At 37.9% G+C, this 17,868-nt stretch overlaps 1 protein-coding gene across 1 annotated transcript in view; it reads right to left on the reverse strand.

The window, feature by feature from the left end:
- Positions 1 to 17,868, reverse strand: part of ADCY3 (adenylate cyclase 3) — a 2,166,879-nt gene that overhangs the window by 248,912 nt on the left and 1,900,099 nt on the right. Inside the window, exon 15 of the mRNA XM_044062394.1 lies at positions 8,417 to 8,575. Coding sequence (XP_043918329.1) covers positions 8,417 to 8,575 — 159 coding nt within the window. The remainder of the gene's footprint in view (positions 1 to 8,416; positions 8,576 to 17,868) is intronic.

Raw genomic sequence — 17,868 nt, forward strand, 5'->3', positions numbered from 1 at the left:
TGGAGAGGGTTGGCAATCACCTTGGCAATAGCTGGAGTTTTGATTTTCTTCAAAAAAATAAATATATGCATGCACTCACACACACACACACATATATGTATTTTATATATATATATATATATATATATATATATATATATATATATATATATAAAAACAGCAAGTTATGAGTGGTGAAAAATATGACTACATTTGACTCATTCTGAACACTTGGAAAGACAGCGATTCAGTACTATTTATTGCATTTATTTATTTAGAATGCATCTTTACAGCAGTTGAGTCATGTTTTATACTGAAGTATAATTGAATAGTACTGTGGCATCACTTAGGAAGCACAGTGTTCAAGCTGTTATTTCTTATGGATTACTTTTACACCTTTTTTGGCTGCAAAACTCAATTTATGAGACAATAGGCTGACAGCAGTTAAGGTAAGGAAAATGGTAAAGCAGAGTTGTTGCATCCCCACCATTAGTACTGATGTTCTTGTAGGAAGGTACAGGTTGCTCTTTAGTTTTTGTACGTAATGCTGTGACATAAATGTTAAATTTTGCAAGTGTTCTTAAATTAAAACAGCATGCCCAGGATGCAACTGGCGAAACCGAATGAATTTAAATCCCTCAGAATCCTCATTAGGAACCCGTACTGTTAAAAAAGGATGGCCTGACATAAAACATTCAGTCAATGTTAAAGTAACTTGTTAAAGGAGCACTAGTGTTCATGGGGAACAATTTGCAAAAATGCTGTATTACTAGACAGCATTCGTAAGTGCAAGGAAACATACATCCACTCCCTAGAAACCAACACTAAAGTATGCAGGAAGCAGTCAGTGAAAACATAAGCACTCTGTTAAAATGGAAGTTGTCTGATAGCTGAAACTCTGGTCAGAAAACAGTTAGTATGAAACTACTGAGCTAGGAAGTGAGAGTCCCATGGCTGGTACTTGCCCTTCTACAGGAACATCATAAGGTAATACCCAGTGTAGTCAACTTCAACAAACACAGCTACCCATAAACACATTGCCATGTGAGGTGCAGCTGTTGTGATATAATGTGAGTGTGACAATACCAAGTTATTGTTATACATATGCATGTGTGTGTGTGTGTGTGTGTGTGTGTGTGTGTGTGTGTGTGTGTGTGTGTGTGTGTATCAAAAAATGTATGCACAGGTACAGGTGTGCCACATTATATCGTAAGACAATGCTAGCCCTAGCCTACCTCCTCTAACAGCTGCATGTCACAACTGCTTTGAGTGTGCCTCCCATTAACCTTCCTAGCACTTGTGTATAAATTAACTGTACGTCACTGCATATTCCCCACAGAAAGTACTTCTACACAGAAACATTAATTTACATCTAGTCTAGTAATAAGGTAAATGCTGCAAATATCTTCAGCAAGTAGTATTTCAGCTTTCCTCAGAGTTGATTGCCTTCAACAGCTGACACTTACTGCCAAAATGCAGCTCTGCATCTTCTTCCGTACTGTGATGAGGTCCTCTGCAGCCTTCAGGGTTTATATGTCCCTGATTCGAGCTTGATTATGCAAATGAGTGCACAGCACATAAATGTTAGTTACTTATTTTGTGCAGTGTGCAAACATGCAGACTTTTGCAAAGAATTCTATACTGGTCATGCATACACACCTGAGCACCTACTTGGCATACTGCACATGAGTGGATGTGGTAATATCAGCAGATGGTTCCCTGCAATTCCCAGTTCAATTGTGTTAGGCATGAGGTTGCAAGAGAACACTATCATAGTAACAGTTGCACAACATTCAGGTTTACAATCAAAATATTGAAGGCTGTTATGAGAACTCTGATTACTGAAAGGCAGTTTTCAACGCTATCATTACAAATAATGTGATAGTGTGCATTCACTGTTGTGAGATTGACATTTTGGTTGGAGATTGCACTACAGTAGGGATCGGGAAATTTACCCTTTTGCTCACTGTAGTGCGATCTCAGAGTTGTAATATATAATTAGCAGGGGGTGTGGGGGGTGCAGGGGGCTTTTCCCCCTGCAAGATGTGTGTAGAACATCGCTGGATGTCAAAGTAAGTTGCATAAATGTCAACAATGTTGAATTTGAATTGTTGACATTTTGAATGTGTCATAACTGTGACTGTTCGATGTTGTCATTTTACATTTTTTCAAGTAAGTAATTACTCGAGGAAACGTTGATGACATTTTGACAGTAAACCCAACATGCAATATGGCTGAACTGTGGTTGCCAGAGATCACACCTTTTTATCCTCTATTTTACAAGTTCAAAATAGCATAATTCATTTTCAGTCCTGCAATTGGCCACACTATTGAATTGCTCTACACTACTGAATTGCTCTATATTGCATGACCATAGTAAATGGGTGTGACTGTGAGATGCCAGCCATTACTTTCTGATGTGAGACATATTGAATGGCTTCAGATGACACCAGTGCATGCAGGGTGCCCCAATGGTGCTCTTAGGTGAAAAGAAACTTCCTTCACCTGCTGCCTGGAGACCAGCAAAATAATCTGAATAGATCAAGAGAAGTAACTCACTTTATGTGGAGTGGAACACTGTTCCACAGAAAAGGTATCCTCTGTGATACAAACCTGTTCCTCCAACATGTTCTATTCAAGTTGCAAAAGATAATGACATCTCTTCAGCAGGTGTTCACACTACCACCAGAATTGCAAATTTGTAACAGGTTTAGCAGAATAGGGCCTTTCTGGGGAGGTGACATAAAGTGATGTCCTGTCCTGGCTTTGTGGTAGCTGCATACAACAGACAGGATAACTTATACAGTGCATAGGAGAAAACATGCCTACGTACTTCCATCAAAGGCACATTACTCTGTGTTACCCTCGTTATAGCACACACCTTCACTGGGCAGTCACAGTCTCTGCATTTAATACAGCTGCACATACAACTTATTTAGTTTATAGAGGATGCATATCTCAGGTTACATATGTCTGCATTTGTCAGTAATGTTCTTCAAGGGAGTACTTATGTTGTACTTGAGTTAACATTCTTTCAGAACTGCAGCACTGTATTTAATTGTCATGTTTGCAAATCACTACCCTTTCTGTTTATTAAATTTACTTTGGGTTGTTTTCTTTTGTTTTGTTGTTTCTCTCCATCTATTTTTCTTTTTTGTACAGTAATATTCACAGCAGTACTTGTTGCTCAGCTGCAATCAACAACATCTGCCCCTTCAACATTCCAGGATGCCAGGACCACCACTCTATAGTCAACTGTAGGCAGGTGGATAGGCCCTCTAGCTCTGCCCCTGGTGAGGTTTCACTGGTCAGGGGTGCTGTCATGCTCAATGGTGGCCCAGCCCTCACATCAACCACCTGTAAAGACTCCACTTGCGGCTTGCAGAGCCATGTACCTGCCAGCCACTGACCACACCATCAGAGCCAGAATCCAGTGATGAGGGCACCCAAGGTTTGATATAGACTAACAATGGGTCTAACACTGGCATGGTGGGTGATACTGGAGATCATACCCTCTCTATGCCCCATCCCAGTGTTCCCCTCCCTTTTGTATTGTTGCCCTTCCCTGTTTGTTGTCCAATCCTTCCCATCACTATTGTCTTCCCTCTGTTTGCCTGATGTCTGCTAATCCACTGTGCTTAGCTTTTCTCAGTGTCAGCACCTCCCTGTCAGTAGTGTTTCTCTTCCATGTTTGTTCATGTGCTCCTGTTACTTATCCTAACCATTGTACCATTGCTTCATCATTTCTTACTTCCTTCTCCACTTCGCCTTCTTGATGCAAATAAAACAGGCACCTGTCCCTAAAAAATATTACCCTACCTTCCCCATCTTGTTCATTCCTTTGAAGTTCCCCTTATGTGTGTTCCTCTGCTTGCTTCATTTTTCCCATTTATCATAACTGTCCTATATTCCCATTTACACTCCTTAATCTGGTAAAAAATACATGAATACACTGTGCTGAGCTCTTTAAGGCTGCTAGCTCCTTCTCCTGTCTTGCCAGTACAATATGTGCATGAATACTTTGAGCCACATCGGACAAAGTACATGTACCAAGTTCCTAAGAAACTGTTGTTGCATTCCTTGGCAGCAAGTGGGGAATACATGTTCTCACCTCAAGCCTTGCTCTGACCATGTTTTTTTTAATTAGTTGATGTGCTCAAATAGCAGTTTCACTATGTTAATTATTAATGAGCCTGGGACCACTTTATGCCAAAATGATAAACAGCAACCAGCCTCTCAAGATTGTGACTGCCATGTTTCTGAATTGCAGGGATAGCCTCCTGCAGTACTGTCCCCTAATGTAGTACACTACTTGCAGCCAGCTACAGAAGTGTCTCAAACAAACTTCACATATGCCAGGTAGGTCCTCCATCTCCTCAGTAACTTTTCAGATCAAAAGAGGCATTCATGCCTGATGGGAGTCACTCATTAAAAAATAAATAAATGTATTAAAACTAATTGAAAATATAGAAAAACAGATACACAAACACAATTCCCATCAAGGATGAAAGCCACAGCCCTCACACTGTCTACATAAGACACAACATCTCTACATTCTCTAACTCTACCACAGCTCCAAAATTAAGTTCAGCCTAAAAAAAGACCCCAATTCTGTCCCTAAATTCAATGACTTGTGCATATGCAATATTAACTCATCTGAAAAACAGGCTTTTCACTCAGGGTGATATTAGACTAAATCAAATTCAGTGAAATTGACTTCTGTATACCGCCATCACAACAAGTGCCCATATGCCATAATAAATACTTCCTTGAAGCAAAAGTGAGATGATATCATCTGCCCATCTCCATACTTTCCTCATGTTCTTTTATGTACTTACAACAGAGCTCCAGCTAACACTGGTCATGTAAAATATCTGACAGGACATCAGTCAAGAGATGTTTCCATCGCCTGCATCCTATCTCCACCACAAACTGTTTTAGTGATCCAAGTCCACGGGCAGAAATGTAATTGCTGTGTCATGGTCCCTACAAATGATGGTATTTTGACTTTTGCACAGTATCTTTACCTATCTAGCTTTAAGTTTTTAGGACAGCTAATTTTGTAAAAGTGGGACTGTAAAGATGGAAGTCCCTGCCATTCTTACACTGGCTCTTCAGACCATTAAGAAGTATGATTCTGCTGAATTATTATCATGGCAGAAAATGCTAAATGGTGCACTAACCACTGAAGTCTATATTGTATGGACCACTACGAAATGCAGGAAATCATCACATATCGCCAGGAACAATAACATTATGGTAATTATCATAATTACTTTATTTATGTGTTTATGTGATATTTGTTAATTGTGCTGAACCAACACAGTCCTTTTTGTCATGACTTGGGATATGAGACAAACAAATCACATAGCATATAAGTGATTATGGAGTACATAAAATAATCTAAGAAATGCATTATTATTCAAGGGCTGCTGTTGTAAGCTGCATTTCTGAGATAAGTTGCCTGAAGTGGAGGTTAGGGGGTGGCAGCTACTACCTTTAAGTAGTGAAGACTCAGAGATAATAACATTTAATTATGGTTAGTAGGAAGCAAAACTATCTACATGGGAGGTTTAAAGGGTTTTGCTCCAGGTCATCAAAATTTATTTTCAAAACCATTTGGATAGGTCAGTAGCCAAGTAAGTTCATTTCATTTTTGTGGCCATGACAGGATTAGAGTAAATCCAGATAATACAAAAATAAGATAAAGCAAAATAATCTAATAGCGAAAAGTATAAGATAGCTAACAAAAAGCTCCTATGATAAAGTATTAATCACTAACTACACAAAGATTTAATAATGAAACTGTGATATCTCCAAAAGCTGGAGATGCCACCAAGGTAAATGTTGAAAAAGTTTATTTATTCCACCTAAAAGCTGCAGGAATGCATCACAGCTTGCATTCTTCAAAAAAAAAATAAAAGAAAAAAAGAAAAAAAAAAAGAAATAGTTTCTCACACTCGCTAATCTATTCTATATGTAGTCTCTTAATAGCATAGTCTGGGAGTATGGAAATAATGCTGCTTAAAACGGCCATCCGCATTCTACTTTCATACACACACATTCCCCTCCCTTAATAGCTGAACTATGCTTAACATTTTCAGTACTTGGGTCTTGCTAGAAAAATCATCGAAATCATTGAGATATGCAGGTGGTCTCCTGATACTAGCTGTTTTCTCATTAAGCAGTAAGACCTGCTACAGTTGCCTCAACCTCGCTTTCCATCACAGTTTTGTTGAGAATGCTGTCATCTAGTAAAAATGCCACCACAAACATTCCCCAGCTCAGTGTTCAGATGCACAGACATGTCCACAGTCACAAGCAAAATATTCCTTTCTCTGGAGTTATGGATTCCCATAGTGTAGAGTTAGATCACTCTTCTTCAGACGTAACAATCCCCTTTCCCATCTGAAACTTGGCCAAAATGACTCCTCACAATTCTTTCCCATTACCCTATTCATAATATAATATAATATGTAAGACCAGTCACATCTAGTATTCTTAGCAAATTACATGACAGAGGGTACCCACAGCCGTGGATATTTGATTAATAAATCTAACATGCTGTGGATATTTGATTAATAAATATAATACTGTGATGTTCCAAACTCTCATTTTGATTTATACTTCCACAGCATGTTAATCAGTACAGTTCAGAATGTCCGGCTTCGTTATTACAGTAGAAAAGATTATGAGTCTGCCACTGAATATGAAACCAAGAACTAGAGGAAATCTCTTAACTGAAGTTCAGATGTAAAACAATAACTCCAGAGAAAGGAATATTTTGCTTGTGACTGTGGACATGTCTGTGCATCTTAACATTGCCACTGAGCTGGGGGGAATGTGCACACAATTTTTATGAATGAAACAAATTCCTCTATGAAGTCTATGTTTGTGCTTCTACAGCACTTAATAAAACTGACTTATTTTTCTCTGATCCTTCAGTAGTATTTGAAAGAAAATAACTTCTGATGTTACTTCCAGCTTTGGATCTGAGGTTCAGAGGGGGCAAGACATCTTACAATTGTAACAACTTTAGCTTTGTGTTTTTTCTGTGTTCTTTCTTTCATGGGCTCTGACTCATTATCACCAACACATGATATATCCAAAGCTGTAAGCTCCGAAAATGGAAACAGAATAAAGCTAAATGTGAAAATCCTTTATTATGGCCAATGGCAGTATGTTTACAGATCAGCTTGCACTTCCAGGAAAAATATATAAAGCCAGAAAATGCAGATTCAGACTTGTAAATACGAACTCTTGAAATACACATATCCTAACAGCACAGTTCATGGAGAGGGTTACAAAGAACACTTCTTTAAAATGACACACTGCACTGTTATATTGCTGCATCACTACAGTAACTGCATTTTCTAAGGTAACACTGTCAAATCAATAACAAACTGATTCAGCCATTAAGATATGCATTATCACCTAGCAAATCATGGTGCACCAGTTAAGGTACTGATAGTGTAGGTTGGGGACAGGATCAAAATATGCAAGATAATTCAAATATAGTGATGGTCAGTCATTTATATCACTAAGCCTTCAGCATGGTGGGGAAAGGCAGAGTATCTAATGTTTCATTGACTGATAAGTAAGTCATGAATCAATAACTATGGTTAAGAAATCATTCAGTTATCTGTTCTTATATATATTTTTTTCATTTGTTAATTATACAAGCAGTCTGATCTTTCCACAATTCTTTTTAGACATGATTTGGACCACAAGGACACAAGGTTATATTCAAGAACAATTTGGATCCAATTAACAACCTAAGCGATATATTTCTGGGAGGAAACCAAAGCACATGGAAGAAATACATACAAAAAAAAACAGAACATGGAAACTTTATGGGCCAGACTCAATATAGCCTACACTGAGTGTACACTATTCTGAGTGAACAGACAACACAGACATAAAGGACATTTTTTTCCTCCTACTGCACAAAAAAATTGATAAGAATTTTATTGAATACATATTGTGTACATTTAGTGTAGGCTCTATTGAATCTGGCCCTACATATAAAATAACTGGAGTTCAGGATCAAGTCTCAAACTCTATAACTATAAGGTAACAACAGTAACTGATGTGCCATGGTGCCACCACTGTTAAGTATAACAATGAAATCCAGAAAAGCCAAAGAATTGGGACACCTGATCTGGCAATGCTATGCAGTAACTAGAAGCATGACATATGGCGCAAATTACTAAACATGTTAAAGGCAAGACTTATATGATGTCTCTGGCACTGAAGAGGCACTTAAAACTTGCAGTGCTCCCATGTATGACAAAAGTATCAATGAATGCAAGATGTACAAAAATCATAATGTGAGTGTGTGTGTGTGTGTGTGTGTGTGTGTGTGTGTGTGTGTGTGTGTGTGTGAGCAGGATGGTTCTTTTATAAGTTACAATAGAAGAGATTTGCATTTTCTCACCTCGTCACGTTTTTTTGAACCGAGGAAGTGTCGGGCTACATGTTCAGGTAGCATGTTGGTGACCAGGGCCTCATTCCATCTTCTCATTTCATAGACTTTTTCTTTCTGATTGTGTACATCAATCTTCCACAGAAATAATGTTCGAGCCAACTTCTCTACCTACAAGAATTATTGCACAGTAAAGAACAAACTAAGCACAAAGAACACATCATATGGCATCAAATAGTTCTGGAAGATCTGTTAATGGTTACATGAGAAATAGAAATAAACTAGACTAAATACCAACATATTTTTTATTTAAGGATTAGTGTAATATTTTGTATTGAGGGTATTGTAGCTTTTAATGTTTTCTAATCCCCCCCCCCCCCCCAAAAACACTTCAGCACTCATAGATGGCATATTTTTTTTCTTGGTTTCTTTTAAAAAAAGTCAGACTCACCAGACACATGGACTTCTTTTTGCTGGTGCTGCAGAAACTATGATACGGTTAACTGATCAGCCTCAGGCAGTATCTAAAAATAGGCTACATGAATCAACCCCCTGCCCACAAGACACTTTAATGTGTTGTTGATTTAACCTGCTGTACTATATTGCTAGCTGCTTGTATTGGACATAGTGTGTTGTAAAAATGCTTTTAAACTTTCAGGATGTCCTTATAGCCGATGTACACTAGGACAGCAAAACAGACAATGATGTTTCTATGTTTGTCGGCTTTTCAAAGTTTCATTGGCTCAGTTCATTACCTTCAGTGAACATGTGATGCATCTAATTCTAAGGCTGTAGCCGCAGACTCTGAACACTTTAATAATGTTTAGACTATGCTCAATCCATCACTGCAGTCACAATATTTGTGCCAGCGGCACTAACTCCTATGATACAGTAATGAAAAAGGGTTACTGGGACCTACTAGAAGTGATGACTAATGAGGTACAATCCATTCAGCAGAGCCCTCCTTCCTGCCATTCCTTTAGTGGGTGTGTACACGTGTGGTTTACCAGTGTCACTCTAAATCTGTTAGATGGTAACTTAACAGGTAGCACACTCACATTTCACAGTGGAAGATCAAAAAGCTGTGGGTTTTATTCCCACACCAGGTAACTATATTCATTTTTCCAGTACTTACACTGCAGTGCAGCATAGTGTGATTCTGCATTCCTAAGTGTCTTATCCTTCTGAGGGAACACTGAACCAAGGTTCAATCCTCCTGAGTTAGGGGTTATGTAAAAGATCATATAATACTTCTCAAAAAGAACAGGAGGTCTTTCCATAAACATAATATATGCAAATTGTGTACATTTACACATCCTAAACAAACATATATACACTATTACATAAATATGCATTAAGCACATTTAAGCTACCACCCTTTACTCTACAACCAATATTTAATCCATCTTTTTAACACCTGCAATATCCTATAATAATTCATTACATCATGTCTTCCACAAAAGCAATATACATGCAGAATAATGTTATTTAGTTCATCAATTTTTGATCTACAAATTTCCACTCCCTGTATAATATCATGTCATATTAATAATTTCAGCTTTGTGCATTCACCATATCTTTTAATTACTGACCCGTAACATTTTGTACTTCCTCATTCTAAATCTGCACCCTTTAACACCTTCCCAAGCAGTAGCGTAGCTAGAGTGGTGAAAGGGGGCAATAGTCTCAGTTATGAAGTGCTAGAAGCAGCAATCAAGAGCTCATGCAGCAGCCAGCTTGATTTTTTTTAAGTACCAAAATGCCAGTACAAACTTTTTTTTTTTTGCACTATAGCCAAAGAGCTGAGGGAGTGTGGACAGACTGCTGCAGGAATTTGATTTATGTCAGCTTTCTACAGTCATCCAAAGTCTTTTTTTTTATTTTTGTGTTGTTCTTCATTAGAAGAGCTGGGGGGGGGGGGGTTTGACTGTAAAGAAGCTGATGGGTTGGTCAGTTTCCTACAGTCGTCCAAAGTCTTTTTTTTTTTTTTTTTTGCTTTTCACTGGAAGAGCTAAGGGAATGGTGCAGTACTTAGGAACTGGGGGCTTGATGAGTCAGTTATGGGTCTGCACCCAAGGAATGAGATGTCATAATAACTTTTCATAACAGCTTCACACCATTCGTTCTGTTTATTATTATTATCTATCAACTGCAATTTTTATCATCAATGTCATGTAAGAATCCCCCAAGTCTCCTTCACTTATTCCTCATTAACTTTTTCCACTTTCCACAAACCACAGGAATTCACCACACTTCATACATAATATTTCCCTAACAAACTATCATTACCATATTTCATATTTTCATAATGCAAAGTAGATGTAATAAAGCTAAAACAAACTACAGGATTCACTAAATCTAAACCACCTTTTCTTTCTTACTATATAACATTCGCCTTTTATCAGATTTCATCTTGCACTTCAAATACCCTCCAAAATTATTTCTAATAATTCTTCCTCTTTTCTGACCATAAACACGAGTCCTGGATACCCCCAACTTACCCAATATAACAAAATTAATCAAATAAAACTTTTTACTAAGACTTCAAGTGTACTGGTCATTTTCTAAAGCAAGTGTAAGAAACAAACCCTTGAAGCTGCATTTAACCTCCTTATTATACACAAAACTAACTTACACAACTTTTGATGCAAAAACTGCACTGCTTTTGCATTTTATTTTGTTGATAATGAGGACATCCTGATTTCTTCTCAGAGCTCTAAACTCCTGCCATGAGATCATGAAAGACTAAGCCCATAGTGCCTCATTTCCTAAATTAAAGTATAGGCTACCATATCTGCATGCAAAATGCATCAATAGGAGCTACTTACTTCCTACAAAGATAAGTTGTCAACTAGGCCTTGCAGGTGGAATTATTTGTTGAACATACACGGGGAAATAAAACATGATGATGTAATAGTGAAGCGACAATGTAAGTAAGAGGTTGCTCTTCGGAAGGAGCAAATTACTGTTGCTTACTCATGATGTTTTGAAATTGCATGTAAATCACTTTAAAATACCTATCCTGACATAATTTTAATGGGTGTCATCACACATAAACTTTAGAATGAGACAAATAAACTTTAAAGAAAAAGGATTTAGAATATCAATATTGCTCAACAAGTATGACAGTTTGGCTTTGATGCTGAAAGGTCAGAAGATTTTGAGTTCTGTTCCCATACCACATGCTTGGATTCATTTTTCAAATAATGATACTGCAGAAGAGCATAAGAGGGTTGCGATACTCCTGAATTGCTGCCTCATAGATGAGAACTTAAAGCAAGGTCCCATCTGCCTGAGATGGTGGTTGCTCACGTGAATGTAAATGACTCTAAAGCACTTATCTAAAGAAGAGTATGGCTAGCTCAATTTTTAAAAATTTCCCCTTCATTCCCTCTCACACAGCCTCTCTTGAGGTCAATCTGGACCAAGTCCTTTTGGCATTTTCCAAAATTAAAAGCACTACTTCCATGTGTCCTTGCAATATACCTGGATGCCAAATCATAAAGTTCCACCTAGTAAAACTCCTCCATAAACACTTCAACCTGATTATGTGTACTGGCTAAGTACTTAAGGTATGGAGAATAAAAGTTCTGGTGCCCTTGCATAAAGGTGGTCCCTCTACTGACCCTGGAAATTACATGCATATTAGTCTTACTAGTATTATTTGCAAGGTTATAGATCAAATTATAGCCGAACTAATAATAAATGTGACCTTGTATCACTGGATACACACCAGTTTGGCTTTGAAAAAGGCAGATCATGTGTGCTCATCCTGGTCAAGTCCTTTGAAAGGGTTACCGAGGTCATGGATAAGGAGTATGCAGTCCACGCACTGCTTATCTGCACCTTGGAAAGGCCTTTGGCACTATCCCCATGGTGGGATTATTGACAAACTCTCTCAACTAAACAGTAACACATACATAGTTTGCTAAACTGGTAATTGGCAGTCTGATGGAACCCATATCATCAAGGTCGGGGGCATTTGCACTAGACAGAAAAATGCCACCAGTGGAGTTCCACAGGGCTCTGTCCTGGGTCCCTTCCTATTTGCTATACACTTCTGTACAAAAAGGTCAAAGAAGTCTGATTAACCAAGTTTGCTGATGTTTGCAAACTGAGGATGGCTATCAAATCCGATTTTGATACTCAAATTCTCCAGAAAGGGCTGGACCAAACAAATGCCTGGTATATTAATCATGGTCTTCTCCTCATTTCCAAGAAATACATCATAGTTTCCTTTGGTAAATCTAGCATCACTACTGTTTTCTGTATAGATAACAATCCACTTAAATTTGACAGTCATCCTGGACTTGTGAAGTGTGTTGATAACAGACTATCCTTTGACAACCATGTCTCTGTAATAGTTAGAAAATCTGCGTTATACAACTTAACATTTGTGTTATCTCCTCAAGGTCCAAAGAAGTTGTGCTCCCACTTTACTCATCACTTATTAAGTCTATCACTGAATATAATATACCCTTCATCATGTACCTCATGAAGCACCTAAACCAACTTGACACATCTCAACATTTCCTTATCAAAATGATATCATGTCTCAGTACCCTTAACAACTCTGATAAGTTAAAACTCCTGAACGGTGATCTCTGCTTAGTCTTCCATGCTATGAACAACCTAGTGCTCTATGAACTCCTTCACCTAAACAGAATCATTGGTAAAATGAAACATCTGTGTTAGGGACCTAAACCTATACAACAACATTAATAACACAAGATGGCAAGACAGATACCTAACCCATTATATCTCCTGCTACTGGAACAGGCTGATGTTGCCTATCACATATATTGATGATATTGATGACACATGATATTGCCTATCCCTTGCAGCCTTTAAAACCAGTCTGGATGACTGATTGGGTGATTGCAAACATTCACCAGGAACATGTACAGAAAGTTTACTTAATGATTGGCAATGTTAACCTCCGACCAGTATGGGTGATGTGACTGAGTTTCTTGATGTTCTCCTTGGCCATAAGCTTAGTAAGAACCTATGACCCTTACAACCTTACAATGCCTGTTGATACCTTATTCCACTGAGCTTCAATAATACTCCATCCAATAAATCTAATCCATAAACTTTACATTCCAAAAATTAAGCCCCATTTAATTTTAACATATCCCCAAATGCCTTACTCTTTTCTTTACTTAATGCTGAATTCACATTCTGTAAAATATCAACCAAACCTTTAGGAACAACTACCACCCATATCACCTTCTTCACCATTATAACAAAGTCATCTGCATATTTCAGAACTATAGGAAACACAAAGTTGTTTTTAAATAATACTTATACCTTCCACATCTTCACACACTTTTCCCAATAACTGTGTTAAAAACTAAAGTAAACAAGAACCCTCTCATTGGACACTTCCAGACCTCTCAATTGTCCCTGTTTTAGAGGAACATTCCTATCTTCAGGTCTGATTTACCCCTGCACATGGCATACTATTTTTAGAAGTATGCCCCTATTTTCAGGCTCGATTGGGTCTTTTACATGAATTTCTGAGCTCCCCTCATCACACATGATTGTGAAGCTGTATAGCACACAATAAACTGTAATACATGGTTAACCTGGCATCAAAAAATTAAATAAAGAGGGCACACATCTCACATCTCCCTTTTTCAGAAGCAAAGATAATTGACCTTCTGTTGTACAATTTTGCAATATAGTTCATTAAAATCTACAGATTTTACTCTGTCTCTATGATAATGTGCTTATATTTTCCATCATTTCTGTCACTAGGTGTTTTGTAAACACTTGTTTCTGAGTAGTGTCTCACATTCCTATTAGAACTCAAGAGGTTAGGTATAAACCCATATGTCACCTGGTGGTTAGCCATCTAGCTCACAGACAGGACCCAGGAGATTCCACCTCTGCAAAGAGGCCAGTTGCAAGTGGAGTCCCTCAGTGATCAGTCCTTGAACCACTCCTTTTTGGCATTTACTTCTCTGAAGTCAAGACCAATGTCAATAGTTTCTTGCTGATTACATTTGCAGATGACTACAAATTAGGAGCTGTCACTGAATCCCACACTGACACACATGCTCCCCAGAAAGAGGTGACACTGACAAACAACTGGTATCAGAGCCATGGAGTAAAACTACATTTCAAGAAATGCATAACAGTATCCTTCAGCTAGTCATTCACCCCTGGTAACTATCATATTGATAACAAACCCCTTAGAGTTGACTTAGGGACACACATAAACAGTAATCTAGCCTTTGACCATCACGTGTACACAGTAGTGAGGAAATCAATTTATGTTGCGCAACTTATAAACAAAGGTATGGCATCTAGGTTCAAGGAAGTCGTTGTTCCACTGTATTCAGCATTCATCAGACCTATCATTAAATACAATGCCTCCTTTGGTATATACCTAACCAGGCATATCCAACAAATGGAACATCCACAGAGGTACCTCACTAAAAGAATAGAGGGTATAAGTAAAATGCTCTATGCAGACTGCATCAAGGCCCTATCTCTGTATTCTGTCTCCTACAGGCTGCTGAAGGGAGATCTATGCCACTCTGATGGACCTCCTGCATATTAGCAAAACAAACAACACCAGCATTACCAATTCTAAAGACTTAAACCTTGCCTGTGATATAAATAGGACCTGCTGGAGAGACAGGTATGTATCCCAGAGACTACTACCCCTTCTCTGGAATAGGCTCCTCATCCATGTGAAGCAGAGTTCCTCTCTAACCCAATTCAAGTGTAACTTGGACAAATGGATGGAGAACGGGAAATTCATCCCTGGTTTGGCACCCATATCTCTAATGGACACAAGTACCTGTAAATGATTCATCTCTCAGGCCCCTGCTTGTAAATGTTTCATTTCCCAAGACACAGCTTGCACTTAAAAAGTTGTACTCCAGAAAAAGCACACTTTTAGCTGACCAAAATATTTAATTGTACCTCCTTCACCATTGATCTTAACAAAGAAACAATTAATTAACGTATCTTACATACCTGCAATGAACCTCCAAATTCCCAGGCCTCAGTCCTTGCACTCCACTCATCAAACAGCTTTTAGTATAGCACAAAGTTCTTAAAAATATTGTCCTGTTATATTTTTAGGGGGGTCTATATTATAAACCCGAAAGATCTAAACATCGAGCGCATATAGATTGACACATAAAGTGCGATCTACTATTACAGTGAAACACGTATTCAGTGAAAGTGGAAACACCGAACGTGTTTCTTTAGCCAGCAGTGCAATCCTGAGGATAAGGAAATATATCCTTTTCCCCACTGTAGTGCGGTCTCTGAGTTGGTATATTTAAGCAACGGGGTGTGGGGGGTGCAGGGGGGGCTTGCTCCCCTGCAAAAGTATTTTATTTTAATTTTATTGATTTAATTTTAGTATGCCTACATGGTGCTGTTGGTTTACACTTTCACTGATTATGTGTTCCGCTGTATTGGTAGATCGCTCTTTATGTGTCGATCTATATGCATTCTATGTTTACGTCTTTCGGGTTTATAACATAGACCCATTTTTAGGTATGTAAAAGGAATGTAACTATACCACTTGTCCATTATTTTCCTCATATATAACTAACTGGAAAAACATAAAAATATTTTTCACCTTGGAATGGTTATCAGTGATCTGCATACATTTCTTGAAAAAAGGAAAATGACTCAGAAGCCCTTGTTCCCTAAGTGAATCAATGAAAGTGCATCAGCTTCTCTCACAAACAAAAGGACAAACAACATGTCCCACACTATACAGCTGTTCAAAGAGATAATTTTTTAGTAGACTTATGCAAATTGGACACTTTCTTATTCCAAAGCATTGTGCATTTCTTTTCTCTTTAGCAATGGCCTACAGATGGGATCTCTTAACCACTTCCTGCTATCCTGTCTCTCATGTTCCACTGTCCTCAGAATGCAGAACTCCTTTCTTCACATTCTGCATTGAATAGTTACTGCTTCAACAGTAAGCATCCTCACCACACTGTTAGTCAAATCCAAAACAGGAAAGCATTTCTCCACAACCTTGGACAAAGACAAATCTGCACCCTCATTACATTCCTTTTCCTTTAACTTTTAATTTAACATAGAATCATCCAAAAATCTCTCTGCCAAAATGATCACTACAACAATATGGAACACAAATCATTGCTATTTCTGTTATTTGCACATTGGCTTTGCATAACATCCAACACCACAGAATAGGTTTCTCCACCATCTTGGGAAAATGCTCACAGCCTCTTATCTTCTAAGATAAAACAGCCCTCCAGCAGCCCCCCATTGAAAAGAGTAGGGGGCTATTTATTTTTATACAAAAAAATATATATAGCTTATTTACAAAATATAAATTGGGTCAATTTATATACATTTTATTTAATATTTTTTCCTTTGCTGACGGAGTTAGTCCTACTAGCTAACAGTGTCATTTCAGGGTAGACCCAAGGTGGTACTTATACTGCTATGGGAAATTTGGTCAGAGCATCTGGAAACTTCCCCTATCATCATTGTTGTGAGTGGGAACTATTTTGGGGGAGCACTTCCTGTTTCCATTCCAGGTGCAGAGGTGACCCAAAGAAAAAGGAGGCAGATGGAGAGAGAATGAGATGATGGAGTACTGAAAGAAATGAAGGTGAAAGCAAATATCGAGACTGGAGAATGTGTGCAAGATTCTGAGGAAATGTTTTAAAGAAACCTGTTTGATGGAGATGAATCAGCAGACATGGATGTTACAATTTCAACCCTCCAGCTGGGAGGGTTGTGGGATGAGTTACTTAAAGAAATGGTGGTGCAGAGTTTGCCAGAAAATGAAGGAGATGTTTCCTGGGTCGACATTATGGAGAATATACAAAAGGAGGACGCAGAGACAATCCTGAAGAATAGTGGTGAGATAGAAAAGAAAACATATGAAAATAAAGTGGAGTAGCAGGAAAAAAACTGAATATAATGAAAAATGGAAGTATGTGGTAAGAATTAAAAGTAAAAAAGACAAAGAAATGGACAGATATGAAGTGCGGGACAATTTAATAGCTCCTTTGGGTGCAAAAGCACATGAGGTAAGATCATTTATTCTTATTAACAAAGATACATTTTGTGACATTATATTTGAGACTGTTTTTCAATGGAAATTTTCTTGAAGAATATGAAAAACCCATAGATCCTTTATGCAACTAAAGCATTTAACAGTGAAATAAAAAGGAGTACAATTTCGAACAGAGTTAGAAGGAGAGACTTTGATAGGACATTTGAAAGCTTTATGTAAAGAAGTACGTGCAAATGTTTATGCCAAAAGAGGTTTATGGACTGGTGCCTGAGACTGTAATGTTGTGTTAAAAATAAAAAAGAGAAAAAAATTATACATATATCAAGCTTGATAAGCGTGGAAGGGAATACGGGTGTTATAAAATACCGAGGACAACTCAAAGCATGTTTTTTTGTGGAAAAGGACATTTGATAAGTAACTGTGACAAAAGAAA

This window comes from Protopterus annectens, chromosome 2.part1 (genome assembly GCF_019279795.1).
Source record: "Protopterus annectens isolate FY-2018-M chromosome 2.part1, PAN1.0, whole genome shotgun sequence".
NCBI classification, from domain to species: domain Eukaryota; kingdom Metazoa; phylum Chordata; order Ceratodontiformes; family Protopteridae; genus Protopterus; species Protopterus annectens.